This window comes from Ambystoma mexicanum, chromosome 11 (genome assembly GCF_040938575.1).
Source record: "Ambystoma mexicanum isolate Mex_15411 chromosome 11, UKY_AmexF1_1, whole genome shotgun sequence".
Taxonomy (NCBI): Eukaryota; Metazoa; Chordata; class Amphibia; order Caudata; family Ambystomatidae; genus Ambystoma; species Ambystoma mexicanum.
This window is the reverse complement of record NC_090934.1, coordinates 1,295,373,548-1,295,394,083: the sequence shown is the minus strand read 5'-3', so window position 1 is coordinate 1,295,394,083 and position 20,536 is coordinate 1,295,373,548. Positions and strand designations below refer to the sequence as shown.

At 46.3% G+C, this 20,536-nt stretch overlaps 1 protein-coding gene across 3 annotated transcripts in view; it reads right to left on the bottom strand.

Annotated features, from left to right (window-relative positions):
• The window catches only part of SECISBP2L (SECIS binding protein 2 like), a 1,017,636-nt gene that overhangs the window by 352,955 nt on the left and 644,145 nt on the right, over window positions 1-20,536 (bottom strand). For all 3 annotated transcript variants that reach the window (XM_069624786.1, XM_069624787.1, XM_069624785.1), the window contains one exon: window positions 2,678-2,898. In XM_069624786.1, coding sequence (XP_069480887.1) covers window positions 2,678-2,898 — 221 coding nt within the window. The remainder of the gene's footprint in view (window positions 1-2,677; window positions 2,899-20,536) is intronic.

Sequence of the window (20,536 nt, the reverse complement as noted above, 5' to 3'; positions counted from 1 at the left end):
TCTGAGACTACTAGGGGTGGTCACTTGGAAGATCAGAGTTTGGGGCACAAGCCTACATACCCATCTTTTCGCCTCCACTCCGCCATAAGGATTGTATAGGTAAAGTCCACTCCCTAAACCCCCCTTTCGTGGTCATGATCCCCCTCTATGGGGATGGGATTGGAAGAGTACACCTACATTTTAAACTCCAAAAGTGCTTTATTCAGACAGTGTGTCCAACCTGCTAACTTTGCCATAGCTTAAGAAGACTTAAGACTTTCTGTTCCTCACATAGGTACTTGCCTGGAACCTTGACTCTGTTCAGGCACCAGGCCTACCTATTTGCTGTGAAAGGAATGTTTAAACTATGGCAGTCTTATAATTATAAGGCCAGGTAAAGGGTTACTTTTTTATGCACTGTGTTCTCACTTTGCTGATTACAATGTATCCTGATTCATTGATTTGAACTCCATTTACTGCGTTTAATTGTAAAGTGTGGGTGATTTCACTTTGAGCTCACAACTGTGTACATGTATGTGTAGATACTCTGTTTTAGTAATAACTGGTTGACTTGGACTTTACCTGCTTATAGCTGAAGCCTAACAATTTAGTAGATTTCTGTACTCCTGTGTTACTGGTCCTATTTGAGTGTTCAATGTTGTGTTATCTGTAATACTGCACCACCGCTTTAGCCCCAGAAGTCTGCCTTACTGCTCAGTCCGAGTTAACTTGATATAGTTTGTCTAGACCTAAGTGTCACTTAGCCTGGTCATTAACTAGGGTTACCTCCCGCAGGGCTGGTTCTGAAAATCCATCTGAACAGAAGGAAATCTGGTGATAAGGTACAGGATAACACAAATATTGCATTCTATAAGTGACTAGACAATTGTTGTGAAGCCACCGGCAATTAACCTTTCATAAGCAGGAGTCTTTCAGTGTTCCAAGAATGCAGCCACAAATGTTCAAAGTCTTTTGGCACTCTGGATAACAAATTCGACAGTCGGTATCATTACAGGCATTTAAATCAGTGCTCAATATCTTGAGGGATATCCAAAAGCGCTCAATGGAGGGGAGTGTGTCAAAGGAATGACCAAGTGCGATACAGTGCTGATGCTGCAATGGCTCTGCCCCCAATATTTAAACACATGCAAAATGTTCATAACAGGACTCAATTGCATAAGCCATAGAAGGTGCTAAACCACAGGAAAGACTAAATCAGCCAGAGTACGGTGCTGCTATTATGTTCACAGTCAGGGCTATCTGGGTACTGTACAGATGCAGTACGTGTTGACTTGTTAACAGTTCAGATAAGGAAATTGACTCCTCAGAGTCTGGGCGAGACTTGTCTAGTTCTTACTTGTACATTGGTTCAGTAACAATAGACCCTGATCTCTGTTGGTAGTGCACAGCGATAAATTGCTCCCATTTCTACATGTTCAATCCTTGCAGGGGTGAAAAGCAAGGCTTTTCTGAGCGCAGGGGTTCGAAGAGGCGCACAATCGAGCTGTACCCGCCAGGTTAGGGGAAGGAAATACTGATCTAATAGTTCCCCCTGGTCTCATGAAAGGTTTGATGTGTTCAGACACTGGCAGAACCGCACCACAAGTCCGATCTTGGCAAGTTTCATCAGCAAACCTTCCCCATAAACCTCTTTAGTTCCTTATACTTCAGGTTAGACAAATGATAGGTGTAAACTCTTAGGTAAAGTTGTAATAATGAAATCCAAGCAAGGACACTACTTTCAGTCAGCCGGGGCATCCATCCAAATTTTCAGTGGCCACTCACTTGGTGGTGGTTTCCATATTCAAACTGTCCCAGGCACACACCCAGACTCGGATTTCTCTTAGGAATCCCAGACACAGTTGAGGTATTATCTTCCTAGATTTGCCCTTGGCTTATCCTGCTCTTGTCTTCAAAGGAAGGGAAGAGACCATGAAGCTTTATGGCTTGTTTCAATTTGAAAAAAGGAAAAAAAGTTCAACTGTTGAACTCATTCTAAACTTTCAACACAAGAGCATCCTCTAGGAAATCACATTCACAAAAAATTGTGTTATCTGCCACCACCCAGGAAAGCACACTGTTACCCATGGGACGAGACTGGCAATGGCGACTAGATGTCTTTCACCTTCGCACTGGCCAAGTATCACTTGTTATTTTTTAACTTGCTTACACTAATCAAAGCTATCCCCCATTATCTTCATCTCAGAAATGAGACAGATACTTAGATGCACGAGTACATGTTTTTATGTGTCATGCTAGACCTGCTCATTGAAGATGCTTACAACACAAGGGTGCTCCTACAAGTTGAGAGTTTGAAGAAAGTTATATTTTACACGCTTTTGAATTCAACTATCACAAGACAGCGAAGAACATACCATGCTATAATAACTGATAAAAATGTGATTTCTTTTTAAGAATGGTTGCTAGATTAGGTTAGTGAAGATTCTCCTTGCTTTATAGATTTTGGTGGAAATATACAAAACACCTATGGCCTGATTAGCAGAAGCGTTTTATAATGGCAAAATCCCATAGGAAAATGCTCTGTGAATCAGGCCCTTAGCATTCAAAAATTACATGGGAGAGACACATTTCGTACATTTTTTAAACAAAAGGCATCCACTACACATTTTCTTAAAGGGGAACACATGGCAATAAAGGGGAAAACAGAGTACATGATGCAACACAGTAAACAGAATACCTTTTGACTGTATCTTTTCACAGTTTGGTGAAATGATGACACACTTGATCTTGCTTAATTTCATGTGTTTGGTAACTTCGCGTAACCCCATAACAAGCCGTCTCTTTGATTTAGCTCTCGTAGGGTCCTTTTGGTAAACTCGCTCTTGAAAGCTGACAAGTTCTTGCAAGAGTAAAGTCACACATTCATCTATTTCTTTACTGAGAACCTGATTACAATACCTATTGGATTGAAAAATATTTTTTTATAGATTATAAACAATGATAAACTCATTATTACCTTACATTTTAGCAGTTAATTATTTTGGATTGTTATTCATGTCACTACTGAATATAATGTTTTCACTGCTGAAAATCTGCTGCATAGCACAGTGAAACACATACAACAACACTTGATCATGTCATAAGCTATACTAACCTCCGGTGATGAAAAACATTCTTTACAAGAAGAAACCTCTCTGTTCACACAAGAGCCATGGGCGAGTTTAGAATGGATATTTTACGTATCTGGTTCACTAGATGATAAACTGACTTTCTGGAAGGACATCAGTGATACGGGGGGGTACCCAGCCCTATAGATAAGGTATATATCAGCACTTGTACTCCCTAGAAGAACTAGTTACTCTTACCTTGTAACGTTCTTTCGATGGGATGTTCCTCCGACGTATTCCTTATCTTAGATAGAAATCCTTCAGCTTTGCTGGCCTCGGAAAATTTTTTCGCCAGAGGGCGCTGCGCGTCGATGATCGCCGAGTCGATGACCCTCGACGGCCTCCGTGCCGACGTCGACGTCATCCTGCCTATAAAGGCCGCGCGCAGCGTCCGTTGCTCAGTTCCGTTTTGTAGTCCCCAGTAATGTTTTTGGATTAGACTAATCACCTTGAAGGAGCATAGGCTGCAAACCCACAGGAAGTCATACTGCGGGGATGGATGGGAGGGTCGATAAGGAATACGTCGGAGGAACATCCCATCGAAAGAACGTTACAAGGTAAGAGTAACTAGTTCTTCGAAGGGATTGTGTCCTCCGACGTATTCCTTATCTTAGATAGACTCCCATAGCAGTGGTATTGTGACTGGAGGCGGGAGTAATAAAAGTTATGTTACCCTTCCAGAATGGACAGAGTGTAACACAGCCTTGCCGAATCTAGTTTCTTGACTAGAGGAGGAATCCAGGCTATAGAATTTGGTAAATGTATGTGCGGACGACCATGTGGCAGCCGCACATATATCTCGAATTGGCACCCCTCTTTGAAGGGCTGAGGATGTTGCGATACCCCTGGTAGAATGAGCCCTTAGATTTTGAGGAGGCTCCTTTCCTGCCAATTTGTAGCACTCCAGAATGGCTAAAATAATCCATCTGGAGATGGTTTGTTTTGTTATTGGAAGGCCCAACTTATGTCCTGCATAACCTACAAAGAGTTGGTCTGCTTGTCTGATCTTAGCCAATCTGCTGATATAAAAGCTCAAGGCTCGCTTAGGGTCCAGCCTGTGCAGTCTCTCTTCCTCCTTCCCCGGATGAGGAGGAGGGTAGAAAGAAGGTAATATAATCTTCTGAGTGATGTGAAACTCCGAGACTACCTTCGGGAGGAAGTTAGGCTTCACCTGAAGAACAACTTTGTCCTTGTAAAAGATTGTATGTGGAGGTTTACACGATAAGGCTTGCAACTCGCTAACCCTTCTAGCAGATGTCAATGCTATTAGCAAAACAGTTTTGAGGGTGAGAAGCTTCAATGAACAAGAGTGTAGTGGTTCAAAAGGGGCACCCTTTAGGAAGTTTAAAATTAGGTTTAAATCCCATAAGGGAACTTGAAAAGGTTTCGGGGGATAAACATTAGTTAATCCTTTTAGGTATTGTATTACCAATGGAATTTTGAAGTATGAAGGCTCCTCTGCAGTGCGCTTAAAGATTGATAGCGCTGCGAGATAGCCCTTAATTGTGCCAACCTGTAGGCCTGAATTAGCCAGGTAAAGTAAGAATGACAACACCATAGGTGTACCACAAGAAAAGGGTTCAATATTCTTTTCTCTGCACCAGCTGCAAAATTTGTTCCAACGGCAGCGGTATAGAGTTTTAGTTGCCGGCCTTCTGGCCGAAAGCAACACCTCCATAACATCATCCGGAAGGTCCCAATCCTTGTACCTCAACCTTTCAGACACCAAGCGTGAAGGTTGAGGGTCTTGATGGCTGGATGGAGAACCTGACCTTCCTTCTGCGAGAGAAGATCCTCTCTGTATGGCAGTCGAATTGGAGGGCAGATGGACATGTCTAGAAGGTCCGGGTACCACGTTCTCCTGGCCCAATCCGGGGCAATTAGGATCATGGTCTTCCGAAACCTTCTCAACCTCCTGATCATTTGAGGAATGACAGGGACCGGAGGGAACGCGTACAGAAGTGGGAACTCCCAGTCCACTACGAACGCATCTCCTAGAGCTCCTCTCGGGGGAAATTCCCTTGAGCAAAATCTGTCGCACTTCCTGTTGATACTGGTGGCGAACAGATCCACTTGAGGGGTTCCCCAAAGGGCGAAGATCTCTTGAAGGACTTCCTGAGCTATCTCCCACTCGTGAGAGACTGTGCTCTGCCTGCTCAGAGCGTCCGCTGTCAAGTTCTTCTCTCCGGCTAGGTGAATTGCCGATAGAGAGATTCCTTCCTGAATTGCCCAAAACCAGAGCTGCATCGCCTCTCTGCACAGTGGTAGTGAGCCTACGCCTCCTCTTTTGTTGAGGTAGTGCATGGCCACTGTATTGTCCGTCATTATTAGGACGTTTCTTCCCCGTACAGACGGCAGAAAAGCCTTCAGCGCTAGTCTGATGGCTCTCAGCTCCAACAGGTTGATATGTAGTCTGGACTCCGATGGAGACCAACGACCGCTGATGGTCAAGTCGTTGGCGTGAGCTCCCCACCCCGTGAGTGAGGCATCCGTGACTACTGTTATCTCCGGCCATGGTTGCCAAAACATTTCTCCTTTCAGGATGTTCTCCCGACAGGCCCACCACTGAAGGTCTCGGGCTACTTTGACCGGGATCCGAAGGAGATCTGTCATCCTTCCTGAGAACTGTGACCACTGAGTTCTCAGTGCCCACTGGAGGGATCTCATTCTCAGGCGAGCCTCCGGCACGAGGAATATGCAGGATGCCATGAGGCCTAGCAACCTCAGAAAGTCGTAGGCTGGGAGATATTGGGCATTCTGAAATCTGATGACCATCTGCAGAATATCTCGAGCCCTCACCTCTGGTGGCAAGGCTCTTCCCAGGGAAGTGTCCAGGACTGCTCCAATGAATTGGAGTCTCTGTGATGGTATCATCTGTGACTTCTTTAAATTGAGGGAGAAGCCCAGCTTGTGAAGGAAGTGGCAAACATAATCTAGTTGTCTCTGAGCCTGTTCCGAAGATACAGCTCTGATCAACCAATCGTCTAGGTAAGGGTAGACGTGAATCCCTTCCCTCCTTAGACTTGCAGCCACAACCGACATTAGCTTGGTAAAGACCCTCGGGGCGGAGGTTAGCCCAAATGGCAGAACTCGAAATTGATAATGAGAGCTGCCAATTGCGAACCTCAGGTATCTCCTGTGCCTGGGATGGATCGGCACATGGAAGTAAGCGTCCTGGAGGTCTAGAGATACCAACCAGTCCTGAAGCTGGAGGGCCTGAAGGATCTGAGAGAGAGTCACCATCTTGAACTTGTCCTTTCGGAGGAATTTGTTCAATTCCCGTAAGTCTAAGATGGGTCTCAGTCCTCCGTCCTTCTTCGGTATTATGAAGTAGGGGGAGTACCAACCCTTGTTCCTTTCCGCTACAGGTACCAGTTCTATGGCACCTTTCTCTAGCAGGTCTAAAACCTCCTGCAAGAGGAGCGGATCTGGAAGCTTCAAAGGGTTGTTCCCCGGTGGATGACTCTGAGGGATATGTAGGAAGGGCAGGCAGTAACCTTGGGCCACTGTCTCCAGAGCCCAAGCATCTGACGTAATAGCCTGCCATTCCGTCAGATGGTGAGTTAACCTGCCCCCTACTGGTGTTCTGTGAGGGGAGACCTCAGAGTGGTTTTGAAGCGGCTGATGCAGTTGCCGAAGGTAAAGTGGCTCCTGCTCCTGCGGGTGCGGCTTTCTTTCCCCTACCCCGTCCACCACGGGTAAATCTTCCTTGGCCTCTTTGAGCCGGTCGTCCTCTGCCCTTTCCATATGAGGAATAGTAACGAAAGGACCGTCCTCTCCACGATGATCCCGAAGGACGAAAGGTATTCTGACGGATAGCAGCTCCCAATGACTTGGCTGCTGCCTTGGACGTTTGCAGTTTCTCCAAACTGTCATCCGCCTTCTTTCCAAAGAGGGTAGAACCGTCAAAGGGCATATTCAAAAGCCTGGTCTGCACGTCAGAGGCAAAACCAGACTTCCTCAACCACGCATGCCTGCGGATTGTGGTACTTGCCGCCATGGCCCTGCTGATACTGTCAGCAGAATCTAGGCCAGTTTGTAGGGTCTCGCACATCGCATCTTTACCATCCCTGATGATGTTTAAAAATGCGTCCCTTTCCTCTCCTTCTTGGAGGCAGTCAGCCGCTGATGAAGCGCACTCCCAAAGGGTGTGGCTGAACCTAGCGAGCGTACAGGTCGCGTTAATAGACTTTAACGCCATGCTACAGGCAGAAAAAACCTTCTTAGCCATGGCATCATACTTTTTGTCATCCCTATCCTGCGGAGCAGTGGGGTATGCAGATGTGCTGCCTGATGAGGTTGCAGCCTGTACAACTAAGCTCTCAGGAGTAGGGTGTTTTGACAAATATTCAGGGTCAGAACTAGCCACCCTGTATTTTGTTGACAGTTTTTTATTTACTGCCGGGATAATTTCCGGCGTTTCCCAGTTTGTCAAAATCCTTCTCTGTAGAGCAGAGTGAAATGGAACCACAGGATCCTCCTGTGGGCCCTTGTCCAGTATGTCAGTGAGGTCATCCTGCTGAAAGGCAGGAGAAGGTGCAGACCAACCCATAAATTCTATGATTCTAGACATCAGAGCTCTATATGGAGTCTCCGCATGTTCTCCTGGGTCTGGTTTGATAAATTCTGCTTCAGGAGAAGTGTCCAAGCCACTAGCTTCCTGAAGTGCATCCTGAAGATTTTTTAATCCTCTTTCCTCAGAGGCGAAAGTCTCTGGCTCTGGTGATGTGGTCCTCTGTAAATCAATATCTTGGTCTGAATCCTCCCTTTCCTCAAAAATCGAGGTTAAAGGGGGATACTTTGGTTTTTGGAATGATATAAACCCCATTTCCAATGCAGAAGGAGCCATCATCACAGGCCTTGAAAGCGTCGATGTCGTCGACACCGACGTGAAAGTACTCGAAGGCGCCGTGAAAAGCGTCGAGAAATGTGTACTAGGCCTCGAGGAACTCGAAAGGATCGGAGTCCTGCTCGAGAACGACGTCGACGTTCTCGGCGTCGAGTCGGAGGTCTTTTGTCTAACCGTTGGCTGTGGAGTAGCCGTGGTTCTTTCCTTCACCGGCGTCGATATCGGCGTCGACGTCGGCGTCGACTCGATCGACTGATGCGCCGATGAATCCTTCGACAACGGCGTCGATGGCGCCGACCTCTGTTTCGAAGGAGTTTTCGACGATGGCGTCGATGATGCTTTATCTCCCGATGGCTCGAGGCGCTTTCGGGTTGACTTTTCCGCCGGGTACTGCGACTCGCGGCGTTTAGATTTTTTGGGTTTTTTACCCGGGGTATCACCCTCAGCTGTCTTCGAGGGGGACGAGGCCGCTTTCTCGAAGACGCTTAGCATCTTTTTCCTGAATTCCTCCCACTCAGCTTGCGAGCTGCGTTTTGTGGGGCAATGAACTCTCTCAGGAGAACTCGACGAAGATGACGAAGGGGATCTCCTACGTCTCTTCTTCGAGTGTCTCGATGTCGACGAGTGGTGGGAGCCACTTCGTGATCTAGATCGAGAGTGTTTTTTATGGTGAGGAGACGAACGTCTCGACTCTACCGAAGAAGCTTTCGAGGAAGTTAAAGTTGACCTACCTCTCTCGAGCTTCCCCCTACGCTCCTTCAAGGCTTTCGCCGTCATGGAAAGGCATTCCTCACACTCCGAACTCTGGTGCGTGATTCCCAGACACCACAAACAGACCCTGTGAGGGTCCGTCAACGACATTTTCTTCCCGCAGTCTCGGCACTTTTTGAAACCGGACCGAGGGGTCGTCGGGTCGGAGGAGGATGCCATCGATATCGAGGTTAAATATTATATACGTTATCTGACGAGAACTGAGCAACGGTGTTCCGAGGCACAACGAAGCGCGGAAAAACGGAACTGAGCAACGGACGCTGCGCGCGGCCTTTATAGGCAGGATGACGTCGACGTCGGCACGGAGGCCGTCGAGGGTCATCGACTCGGCGATCATCGACGCGCAGCGCCCTCTGGCGAAAAAATTTTCCGAGGCCAGCAAAGCTGAAGGATTTCTATCTAAGATAAGGAATACGTCGGAGGACACAATCCCTTCGAAATAGCCAAATATGCATCAAAAATATAAATGGTAAGTAAAAATGCCCCCAACAAAAAATAGGAAAACCACATGTAGCACCTTCTGCCCTAGTTTTCACACACACCATGGATATGTTTGGACCAATGGCGCACGTAGTACCATAGGAAGAAACAACCATTATTACTGCCGGAGGTAAACCTGGAACTTTAAATGTGCTTGAATAACTAAGAGCAAAAAATATTATTAAAAAACATTTCCATTTTCCACTTTACTCGCTTAGAAAATACTCCCATTGGGAATGGGACTTACTTTTTTACTCCGTAAAAATTAATTTTACTCCCAACTTTAAAAAATAGTGAGTACAATACTCCCACTTCAAAATGGTATCTGTAGCAGTGGAGGTACTCATCTTAATGTGCCAAAGAATCACATCTTATAAAACTGAAATATTAGCAGGCTAAATATCAATGATTTCCTAAAGATAAAGTGTGCACTGCCTTTTGTTAGAATGGTTTCTCTCTACACTTTGTTCAGAGACATGGAAGGTGAGGAGGTCTCACCCACAGTTAGGTAACAGGGGTTTCTGCATCACTTTCCTGGCTCACCTAAGTAGTAACGTGGCTGAGGAGTCAAGGGCAACTCTTAGGATGTCAACGGAATAGTTAAGAGACGGTGTAATACGCATATACAATATAATATGAGATTGTTCACTCAAATGCAGTTCCACTAATATGCTTCATCCACTGAGGAGGTAATTATATTTGGTGACCGTTTAGGTAAATAAACTTTATTAAGAAAAGTCTTGGTGTTCTGGATCGTGACCCAAGCAGTTAGGGTGATCATGGATCTCCAATATCTAGCGGATTATCCAGGCACTGGATTCGCTAGTCCGAACCTCAAGGGTGCACAGGAATCTGAACTCACTCAAGAGTAGTTAGCCTCGCATCATGATCAATAGGAGAAGCAGACAGGCATCTGATTGGCTGAGCAGGATACAGTCAGGAGGTTGAAGTACCTCTCAATGTTAAAGCCCAATGTAATGAATAGGGCTCAATCACATAGGCCAGTACGCACAAGAGACATACACTAGCTGACAAGAATTTTAAGCTAAAGAGTTAAAGTTCAACAGTCGCAGCACTGTTATCTGCGGTTCTTCCACGACAGCAGTACTAACAATAATAAAGTGCTCTAGGCAATAAGGGGGAGGGCTGGCCCAGTGGAGAGTGTACGGAACCAGAGGAAGTATGCACTTGTGTAGCTGGGATATGGTGCAACTATTCTGTTCGCAGATGGTTCTAGTAACAGCAGGAGTGTTCCAGCAGTCAGATTTCAAGTGATAAGGCGGACTCCTCTGAGTCCCAACAAAACCAGTAACGTCTTTGATAGTTCCTGATTTTTTAACAATAAGGATCTGGCACAATCGGCCAACACTACTGTTAAAGCTGTTATTTTACCACCCTCTGTTGAGGGAACTACAAACACTGGACTTAATAGCGGAGTGGGAGGGTTAACCAATCTGACAAGAAAGGGAAGCCAAACCTCTCTTAAGGTAAGTAACGTGGACAGAGCGAAAAGGCTTAACGCTCAGCTATGGGTAGCAGATTGACAAACATGCAATTAGTCCACACATATCTCTCTAGAAAATTAACTAACCTGATATACTGAAAATATATATACTTAAAGTCACACAGAGATCCATCAGCCTTAAAAAGATACCAAGTATATTATAAAAATATGCAAATGTCTTAAAGGATTCTTTAACCCGCTGTCTATACATGGATCCACAGGCAGGCACCCCACATAAATTAACAGAACCACTTTGTTGGGTTCCTCAGTCCTGTGAAGGCTGTTAGTTCTTCCAGCGGGTCGCCATTGGTCCAGAGTGCCTCAGTCTTCATGGTGCCCTCCTCATCATTGCCGCTGCTCTTGGATGGTTGGTAATTTTCCAGTGAATGCAATTTATTTTTCTTTTGGGTTGTCTGGGTCACCATGTGGTAGAAGCCTTCGACTCACCAGCTTGTTTGGCCATTTCTGAGCCAAATCCTCCCCATCTGGCACCATCAGTACTTCACCTCAGGTACTGGTATATTTGTTAGATTGAAATCAGGGGTCCCCTAGGTCCTAGAGTGGTAGGATGTTGTAGGAGCCGTCCATCATTGGAATCCATTGGCCTAAATCCTGCTGTGCTTCCTTCCTTCCCTGGACATTTGGGTCTCGCACCTGGGACTTGCAGTCTTTAAGGGTGTCACCTCTGGTGTCAACATCGTAACTATCCCTTTTCAAGGTGCTTGTTAAGGCTATGTTGGTCTAGTAATGCAAGTCTAGTCTTATTCAGAATGTTGGTGGCACTTGTGGGTTAGAAATGTATACCCTGCTAAGACAGTTTTTCTAAAGTCCAGTTATTTAGGACTTTATAAAACTATCTCCTAGGCAATACAGAACTCCAACTCTTAGTATAGGCCTGTACCACTCAAGGTAATTAGCAATGGCAGAGCAGTCAGGGTTATCTTAGGAGGGAAAGAGGGCTGCAGGAAGGCACACATACTTGTATCATACACATTGTCCAAGGAAACACACACTCAGATATGTAAAAAAATAACAGGTTATTTAATATATTCACAGGTAGAGAGAATTCTTCTTTATAAATATAAGTACTATGATAAACAAACACAATATAAAACCAATACAATAATTCTGGTAAGTAAACTACAGTGTAAGAGACTTATAGAATGGCAGTATGCAATTCAAGGTAAGTAAAACCACTTTGTAGTAAACTACGTAACTTCTTCTGTTTCAAGAATAATACAGTTACACTACCCACAGTAGCAAGTAAGTACTATGCAATTACCTTTTAGAGTAGACACAATTCAAAGGTAAGTAAGAACTTTGTAATACTTTGTTTCAGATCCTTCTGACAGAAACAACACCAACACAAAGTAAGTTACTTAGCAATCGTTTGACAGATCCTGGGCTTTTAGAGTCTTTCCCTATGTAGTTCTGAGTCTTTTTCAGGGTCAGAATGAAAGTCAAAAAGGCAGGCACAAGCTTTCGAAAAGTCAAGGGTTCATTTGGAAATCTTCTGTAGCAGTTCACTAACAGTTCTTGTGGGTAAAAAGGGTTCGGGATTTCAGAGAAGGTTCCCTGACTGTGTTGCAGCATAAGACCAGGGCGACCGTAGATGGGTGAACTCCCAACCACACAAATTACCCACTAGCCACACAGGAGCGACAGAGCGACTCCTGGTAAGTATTACCTCAAGACTCACAGTACCTCAGCATTGAAGATGATGATGATGATGATGATGATGCGGGCGGACGCCCTCACGATGCAGAAGCTACAGGACCGATCACTGGGTTCTTGGTTTTCAGACGAAAGAAAGGGCACTGGAAGGGATTTTGCAGCAGCAGTCGAGTGGAAATGCTACCAGGAAAGTATCCTTCGTTGCTTCTCGCGGCTCTGTGATTTTGGCACCCTTTTCAAGACATGAGATGAAGAACGGTTCCCGTCCAAACAATTTGTCTCGCTTTCTCAGTTCAGCACTCTGGTGAGGGGATTTCAAGGAGTGGAATCTTGCTTCGGTAGGTCCAGCAGAAGTCCACCAAAGTTTCAGGCCGATTTGTTCTTCGGAACACGATGCTCAGCACCCTGGCTTGAGGTCACAGGGTGTTTGCAGCCTAGAAAGGTCACAGCTCTAAGTGTGATGGCTCGAAATGCAGGTCTTCTCTTAAGACTGATTGGTCCCACCAGTCCAAGGGAAGGAGACGTCCTCTTTGGGTCTCCTCTGTCGCATGGAAGAAAGGGTCAGCACAGCAGCAGGCATTCAGCAGGCATCTCCGACCGCTGGAAGTAGCTGTAGCAGTCTTCTCTTCTTCATCATCATCAGATTCAGCTCCAGTGTTCGACTTGTCTTCAGCCTAAGGATCCAAGCCATTTATATCCAGGAACCCAGCCAAACAGCACTCATGCTATATTCAAACTTTGTTGTTTGAAAGGTTGGAACTGGAGGCAGGCATGGCAGAAGACAAAGGACTGCAGAGCTTCTGACTCCTCTTTCGATTCCTGTCTTCACAGACACTCTGGAGCCATGGCAAGCTTAAAAAAGGATTCCAGCCGAAGACAAAAGTCAAACCAGGACCTCCCACACCCAGCACGGCAGAAGAAGGACCAAGAAAGAACAAGCCCACAAGAAATGGCGACAAAATGAATACAGCCACCATTTTGGGTCAATGGTGACCCTTCTGTGTATTACCGGGATTGTGAACCCAGCCTGTGGGTAAAAATGACACACCTAATTTGAACAGTGGCGGGACATCTAGCCCACTCACCAACATAAAGTTAACAGAACACCCTGTACCTACAGTCATGGACGGTGAAAACATGCCGCACATAATGAAAAAACCCACTCTGCCAGGAGATTCCAAAATAAAATCTACAGAGACTACATGTCAGAAAACTACTTCTCCCACAATGCACTATGCTGAATCACGAAGAAAAGCTGCCAAATCACTTAGTTCCAAAATGCATAGTGACCTTCACCTACCTTATTACCTCAGCAGAAGAAAGGCATTCAGAACGGACAGAATATCAGGAGGGCGGGTGGAATCCAATAATAACCAGGGAGGTCAGGTGGGAGAGCCCAGAGAGAAAAGCGAGGAAAGGGTGGGGTTGATTCATGAGAGCACGGAAAGATTGAACACACCTGGACTTGGGAGGGGAGGACAGCATTTTTAACGCATGCGTGGATTCAGAGAGGCTGTCTGTTCTTTCTTTATCCAGGGAGAAGGCGAGTGCAAGGAGAAATGGAAGGAGGAGGCAGCAGGTTTTAACTGGGCATACTGATTGCCAGAGCCACAGGCATGCAAGAAGTCCGTATGCGCGAACTCTCGCCGCAGAAAAACGCAGAGCCCCTCTGACAGGGGCTTACTTGAAAAGCACCATTTGGCCGGGATAAATGCTGGCTGTTAGACGACACGGGCATTGATTTATGGACTGTTTACTTTAACCCACGGAACCAAGGAAAGAAAAGGTTACCGGAATGGACATCTCTTTTTTTTTTTTAATTGAACTTCAGATAGGAAGTCTGAAGCAACGCTTAGTGAGTGCCTTAGGAGGAAAAAGAAGCCCACAATAAAAGGCAAGGACATTTAAAAGACCTCTGTTTTTTTTTCCTTCTTTACATTAATTTGGCCTTAACCCGTGTCACAGCACCAACCCTGATTCAAGGCCTTGTTCAGGAAAGTGAAAGGAGTGCTTCCTTGAAAAAACGAAAATCGTGCTTGTGTTGAAAACTGCATTTAAAGTTTTTTTTTTGGTTTTGTTCTGAATAAAAGGATTTGGTGCATCCTCAAATACGCCTCCCGCCTGATGATTAACAGTCGGTAGAACACGTTCACTGCCACCAGCCATTCAGGTATGCTTGTCACTGTAACAGAAATGTTACAGGAGCAGTGGGAAAGGGGATACTATGTAACCCCTCAGCACTCCACATAATAAGGGGTGCGCTGAGCTCACAATATAAAATGTAGAAGGGATAAAAAGTATCCCATTACTCATGGAAGCATTAGTTCTCAGGAGAAAAATAAAATGAAATGGGAAACCCAAGGGGCTCCTAGCCGAGTGCTGTGTGTTGCAAAAGATACATATAAAGTTGGAGGAAAGTAGGACTCCAAAAATAAGATATGGATAGACACAAAAATGACTCCCATAGTTAATGTAAAAGAAGCGAGGAGTGGGGAAAAAGCTCCCACTCACCCAGGAACATAGAAAAGAAAATCACAAGTCCAGCAAAAATGCTGGCAGTCTTACAGTTGAAAGATTTGGCATAAAATGAAACATCTGCCCTACCACACCTGTTCCCTCCTTCTAGGCCCTACGCTGAATACATGGGGGCAGGGCGAGCACTGTTGCGCCGATACAAGATACAGGCAGCACAGAAATCCTTCATGAAAATCCTTCTTCCTGATATATGCAAACTGGTGATTTACTTGTATCGGAGACCCTGGCGCACAGATTTAGTGTGGTTTTGTGCCACAGGTTGGTCTGGCAATAGATCCTTGCTGAAGGCCGCCGTTGGTGCCGGAAACAGGAGATCACATCCAAATATGAGCAACCGAGGTACGACATTCTGCAGAGGCCTGCCGGTGAGAGAGCGAGGACAGGGGCGACTGCTTGCCCTTGAGGCGGTGCCCCAGTGGATTGGAAAGGGGGAGAGCTGGTTGCCTGTGTATGGTGCGCCTGGCCTGGCGGGGATGCAGAGTGTCTTCTCAGTGCTGATGGAGAAAGTGTGAAGCTGTCGAGTGAAACTGGGTGCAGCCGGTGACGGCAAAATATGGTGTGTGCTGCCATGGGCTACTATATTCTCCCCCTCCCTCCCTCCCTCCATCTGACAAGGCGTGCAATGGGGGGAGGCCATAATTCATGGTAACAGTCACATACTGAGGAGGAAAGCAACAGCAAGAGACAGGTGCTGGGACAGCAGCGTTATGTGCCTGGGACTCAGGCACCACTAGCCCCCTCGAGGCCCCTGCAGTGGGTAGTGAATCATGGGTCTGGTGGGTCTTGGAGGGAGCTAGACCACATGATGAGGATTGGATTGCTGGTGAGGACCAGTGCTGAGCCCACTGATGAGAAAGGTCCAAACCTTAGGTCGCATAGCACGGACAGTTGCGGGGCGGCGGAGGTGTCTGGATAGGATGTGTGGGCATCCATTGGCGCAAGGGATACACCAAATATTTTGATCTGCTCGCTTTACTGGCCTGCGTAGCACAGATTGCTGGCATTCCTGAATCGCTAGGCACAAAAATAGATGTCCTCACCAGCAAAGTTTACAGAAAGAGGTAACATACCTGTGACAAACTATAAAGAAAGTTGTAGCCAAGAATGATGATCTGGAAGGGAGGTCCAGATGAAACAATTTACAAATATTGGAAGTCCGAGAGATAACAGCCCTAGATAACATGGAGACATTTGTGGAGAAACTACTACTGGACAATCCGTCTCCTCTCGGTTTATAGTGGAAATGGCACACCGCTCTTTGGCTTCAAAGCCCCCCCCCACTGGGCCCCCCGAACAATCGATCATAGCGCAAATATTCTGCTACAAAGCCAGGGATGTGTTGCTGAGAGCCACCAGAGGGAAAGGAGACCTGAAATGGGGGTCTGCAGCAATCAAGATCTTCCCGTATTTCAGGCCGCAAGTACAAGAGCAAAGGAAGACCTTTTGTTACGCTCACCTGGGTTACTCGCTGGTATGCTTCTCAGCTTTGCCCTGATGTGGTCTGCGGGGAAGGTTCTGCCTGAAAATACAGGGGGACTGTGTTCAAGACTGACCGACTGGGGTAAGTGTCCTCCCTCCACCCCATATGCTTTCAGTCCCTCTGGCGCCCTCTCCTCACCTTGTAGTAGAATTAGACGTGCTCTCCGTCCTGCCTTCTTTGCAAGGGCACGTTGTCTTTCATGGGCGAGTGCGGTCCAGTTACTTCACTGACGCCGGCCCGTTTGATATTGTTCAGGTAGGTCTTCTTGCTGTTCTTTAGTTTTGTTGCTATCCTGCATGCCTTTCTTTGTTTAAAATGTCTCTTTTTTTCTCCCTTAGGTATGCGGAGCTTCAGCACGGCGAACTGGCTTGGTTTGCCCCGCTGGTAAATGATGGCGCATTAAGAGCGCTATGATGCGGTAAGTAAGCGCTATGCGCAGCGCTGCAAAGTCTTGCCTTTGCTAACCTGTGTTTTCCTTCCTTGTATGTCGCTGTCTTCTTCAGCGCAAGTGGAATGTCCAGAGTGGTGCCAGCCGAGAGGCGACCAGCCAGGTAAGCCTTTTGAGCAGTTTGTAATTTGTAAATGTCTCTAGAGCTTTCTTTAACGTTGCCTCTATCTTCCTCTTTCAGGTCGTTCTGTCCGGGAGGCGTGCAGATTCGAGGAAGCTGTTCTCAGTAGCTGTGAGTGTTTAAAGATGAAGACTGCAGGTAAGATGCTGCTGCTAATGATGTTCCTTTTGTCTCCTTGCAGGTTCTGTTTCTCCGAGGTTCGAGGGAATAGATGGACACGGTGAGCGTCACGTTGCAAGCTGCAAAGTAACACGAAGCATGTTCTGCAGTCAGGGTGAGGTTTATATAGCCCAGGTAAAGTAGTACCAGGGAAAGTAGTTCCAGGCCTGCCACACCCAAAACACTAGACCGAATAGCTTGGTTCTCAGGAACCAAGCTATGTGGATGCCACCATGTTGGCTGACAATACAATAAAGTAGTTCCCAAGCACATTGTTGTTCATGGTGTATGTGCCTGGCGCCATAGACTCCAGGACTGGCCCCATGAGGACTTTTGAAGAGGATGCCAGGCTCTAAAGGCCCGAGTCCTGACTCCACCTGGCCAATGGGTTTGCCAGAGGGGGTTTTGGGCGAGGGTCGCGACACCTTTCAGGAGGTTTAGATGATCCTGCATAAAAAAGAAATAAGATATGCCATGCTTTATACAGCAAAAATGAGAATAGTATATGCATAGTATATGAAGGGAGGAGGATGTTCTTTACAGGTCCCAATGCGGCTGCAAGGTTTGCAAAGGAACTGCCAGATCCAGGAAGCTCACAGCAAAGATCCCCTCGCTGAGACTCCGGGTGCATTGATGATGCAATTTAGGTGGGATGTGCACAATGGGGTGCACAGACGAAATATACAGATCGGCAGGAATCTGCTTGATTCGCAATAAAGAGAAGACTGTTATGATGTCGCAAGGAGTCACAACGGCCAACAGCTGTTCCCCATTTACACAGTAACTGTGAGCATAAACCTGTTTGTGTGTAGGGTTTAATGAGGGGACGGGTGGGGGAGATAGCCAGTATGTTTGAATTTTAGATCTTCGTTTCCAGCTTCAGCTGCTTGGGAAAATGTGTTGTCTCTTGGCAGAGTGCGCTGTGCATCGAGATGGCCGACTCAATGTCCCTCGAGGGCTTCCATCTTGGCTGACGTCATCGTCGAGTACATATACCACGCACAGCGTCTGTTGGCTTCAGTTCTGTTTTTTCATCACCCATATGCAGAATTACTGGCCTTGATAAGTGCCTTTAGATTATCAGACCCTAAAAGAGCACAAGGTCTGAAGCTCAGAAATTTTACATTGGGGTAGGATGGGAGGGAGATGAGGAATACGTGGGAGGAACATCCAGTCAAAAGTACGTTAGCAGGGGTAAGTAACTTGTACTTCGAATGAATTGTGTCCTCCCGCGTATTCTTCATCTTATGATAGACTCCCAAAGCAGTTTTAGGATCTTTTGAAGGAGGGGGGTAAGAACTTGAGAGTTAATGTTTGTGCAGAGTGGAGCATAGAACTGCCTTCCCACATCTTCCTTCATTGTTAGAAGTGTCTAAACAATGTTTTGTGAACGTGTATAAGGTTGACCAGGTAGCTGCCTCGCAGATATTCTTTATTCAACTCCCCTCTGAAGTGCAGAGGAAGGTGCCATGCCCCTTATTGAATGAGCCCTTAAAACTTCTGGGGATCTATCCCAGCTAGCCTGTAGCACTTCGAAATAGCCAGTATGATCCATCTGGATAGAATCTGTTTGGTAACTGACAGGCCTATTTTGTGCCCTGTATAACCAATGAAAAGCTGATTGTGCTGTCGCAAATTTGCCATTCTTTTAAATATAAAAGCTTAGAGCTCTCCTCAGATCGAGTCTATGAGATCTTTCCCCTTGCTTGCCAGGATGAGGCGAGGGTAGAAGGCCGGAAACACAATTTTCTGTGCTAAATGGTAATCAGATACAATCTTAGATAGTAAAGAGGATTTGACTTTAAGGACAACCTTATCCTTGTAAAAAGGTGGTAAACAGAGGTTTACAGGATCATGCCTGCAACTCACTCAACCTGTAGGCTGATATCGCTAACAAAATGGTTTTGTAAGTTAGCCGCCTTAAAGGACAGGAATGGAGTGGCTCAAAAGGAGCGCACGTCAAAAACTTTAAAACCAAGTTAAGGTCCCAAGTTGATATTTGGAATGGTGTAGGAGGAAAAACATTTGTGCGTCCTTTAAGAAATTGAATTATTAAAGGTATTCTGAAGTAGGATGCCTCTTCCGAGGAATGCTTGAATATGTAAAGCGCTGCTGGATAACCCTTGATTGTTCCAATCTACAGCCCCAGATTTGCCAAATGTAGTAGAAAAGATAACACCATAGGTGTATCACAGTGAAAAGGATCCACATCCTTTACCCTACACCAGTTGAAGAACGCTTTCCAACGGCAGCGGTTTAAGGATTATGTTGCTGGCCCTCTGGCTTTAAGCAAAATCCCCATTTCGTCATCAGGGAGGTCCCAATCCTTGTACCTCAGCCTCTCAGAAACGATGCATGAAGGCTTATTGTGTTTGCTTCTGGATGGAGAACCCGACCCTCCTCTCGCAAGAGAAGGTCCTCTCTTTGTGGAAGTCGTATTGGAGGGCAGATGGACATGTTCAGAAGGTCCGGGTACCTCATCCTCCTGGCCCAATCCGGTGAAGAACAAGTTACTCTCTTACCTGGTAACGTTCTTTCAATGGGATGGTCCGACGACGTATTCCATATCTATGACAGTAATCACCACAGCTGTGCTGCTTCGGAAAATCTTTCGGCGTCTGCGTCCTGCGTCGATGACGTCGATAGGCTGTCCTCGAGGGCCTCTGTCGAGCTGACGTCACCAGATGTTATAAGTAGGACGCACAACGCCTGTAGCCTCAGTTGCAGTTTTTTCCCAGAACGTGTGGCACCAACCTTCTGCCAGTATGACCACAGAAAACCTTGCGGAAACGTAAACTGCAATCGCATAAGAAATTCTGTAGCGGGGAAGGCATGGAGGGAGCGATATGGAATATGTCGTCGGACCATTCCATCGAAGAACTAACGTGGCTTAACAGACAGTGCCAGGTAAGAGAGTAACTTGTTCTTTGAGGGGATTTGGTCCTCCGACGTATTCCAGATCTATGACAGACTCCCAAAGCAGTACCAACGTAAGGAGGTGGGAAAAGTATTTAGAATATACAAATTTAGAATGCCCAATCAAATTTCAGAGTAAAGGACCGCCTTGCCAAAGGCCAGATCCTGCCCATGGATAGAATCTAGGGAGTAGTGACGTACAAAAGTATGGACCGAAGCACAAGTGGCTGCTTCACAGATGTTACGAATAGGAACACCTCTCTGCAGGGCAGTAGAGGCAGCCATACCCCTAGTCGAATGGGCCCGTAAGCCTACTGGAGGGTCCTTACCCGCCAGGCGGTAACATTCAGAATTTGCAAAGATAATCTATCGAGACAAAGTCTGCTTATTCACAGCTTGTCCCAAATGCCTTCCAGCGTAACCAATTAAGAGCTGATCGTCCACTCTGACCGAGGACATGCGTGAAATGTAGAAACTTAAAGCTCTCCTAGG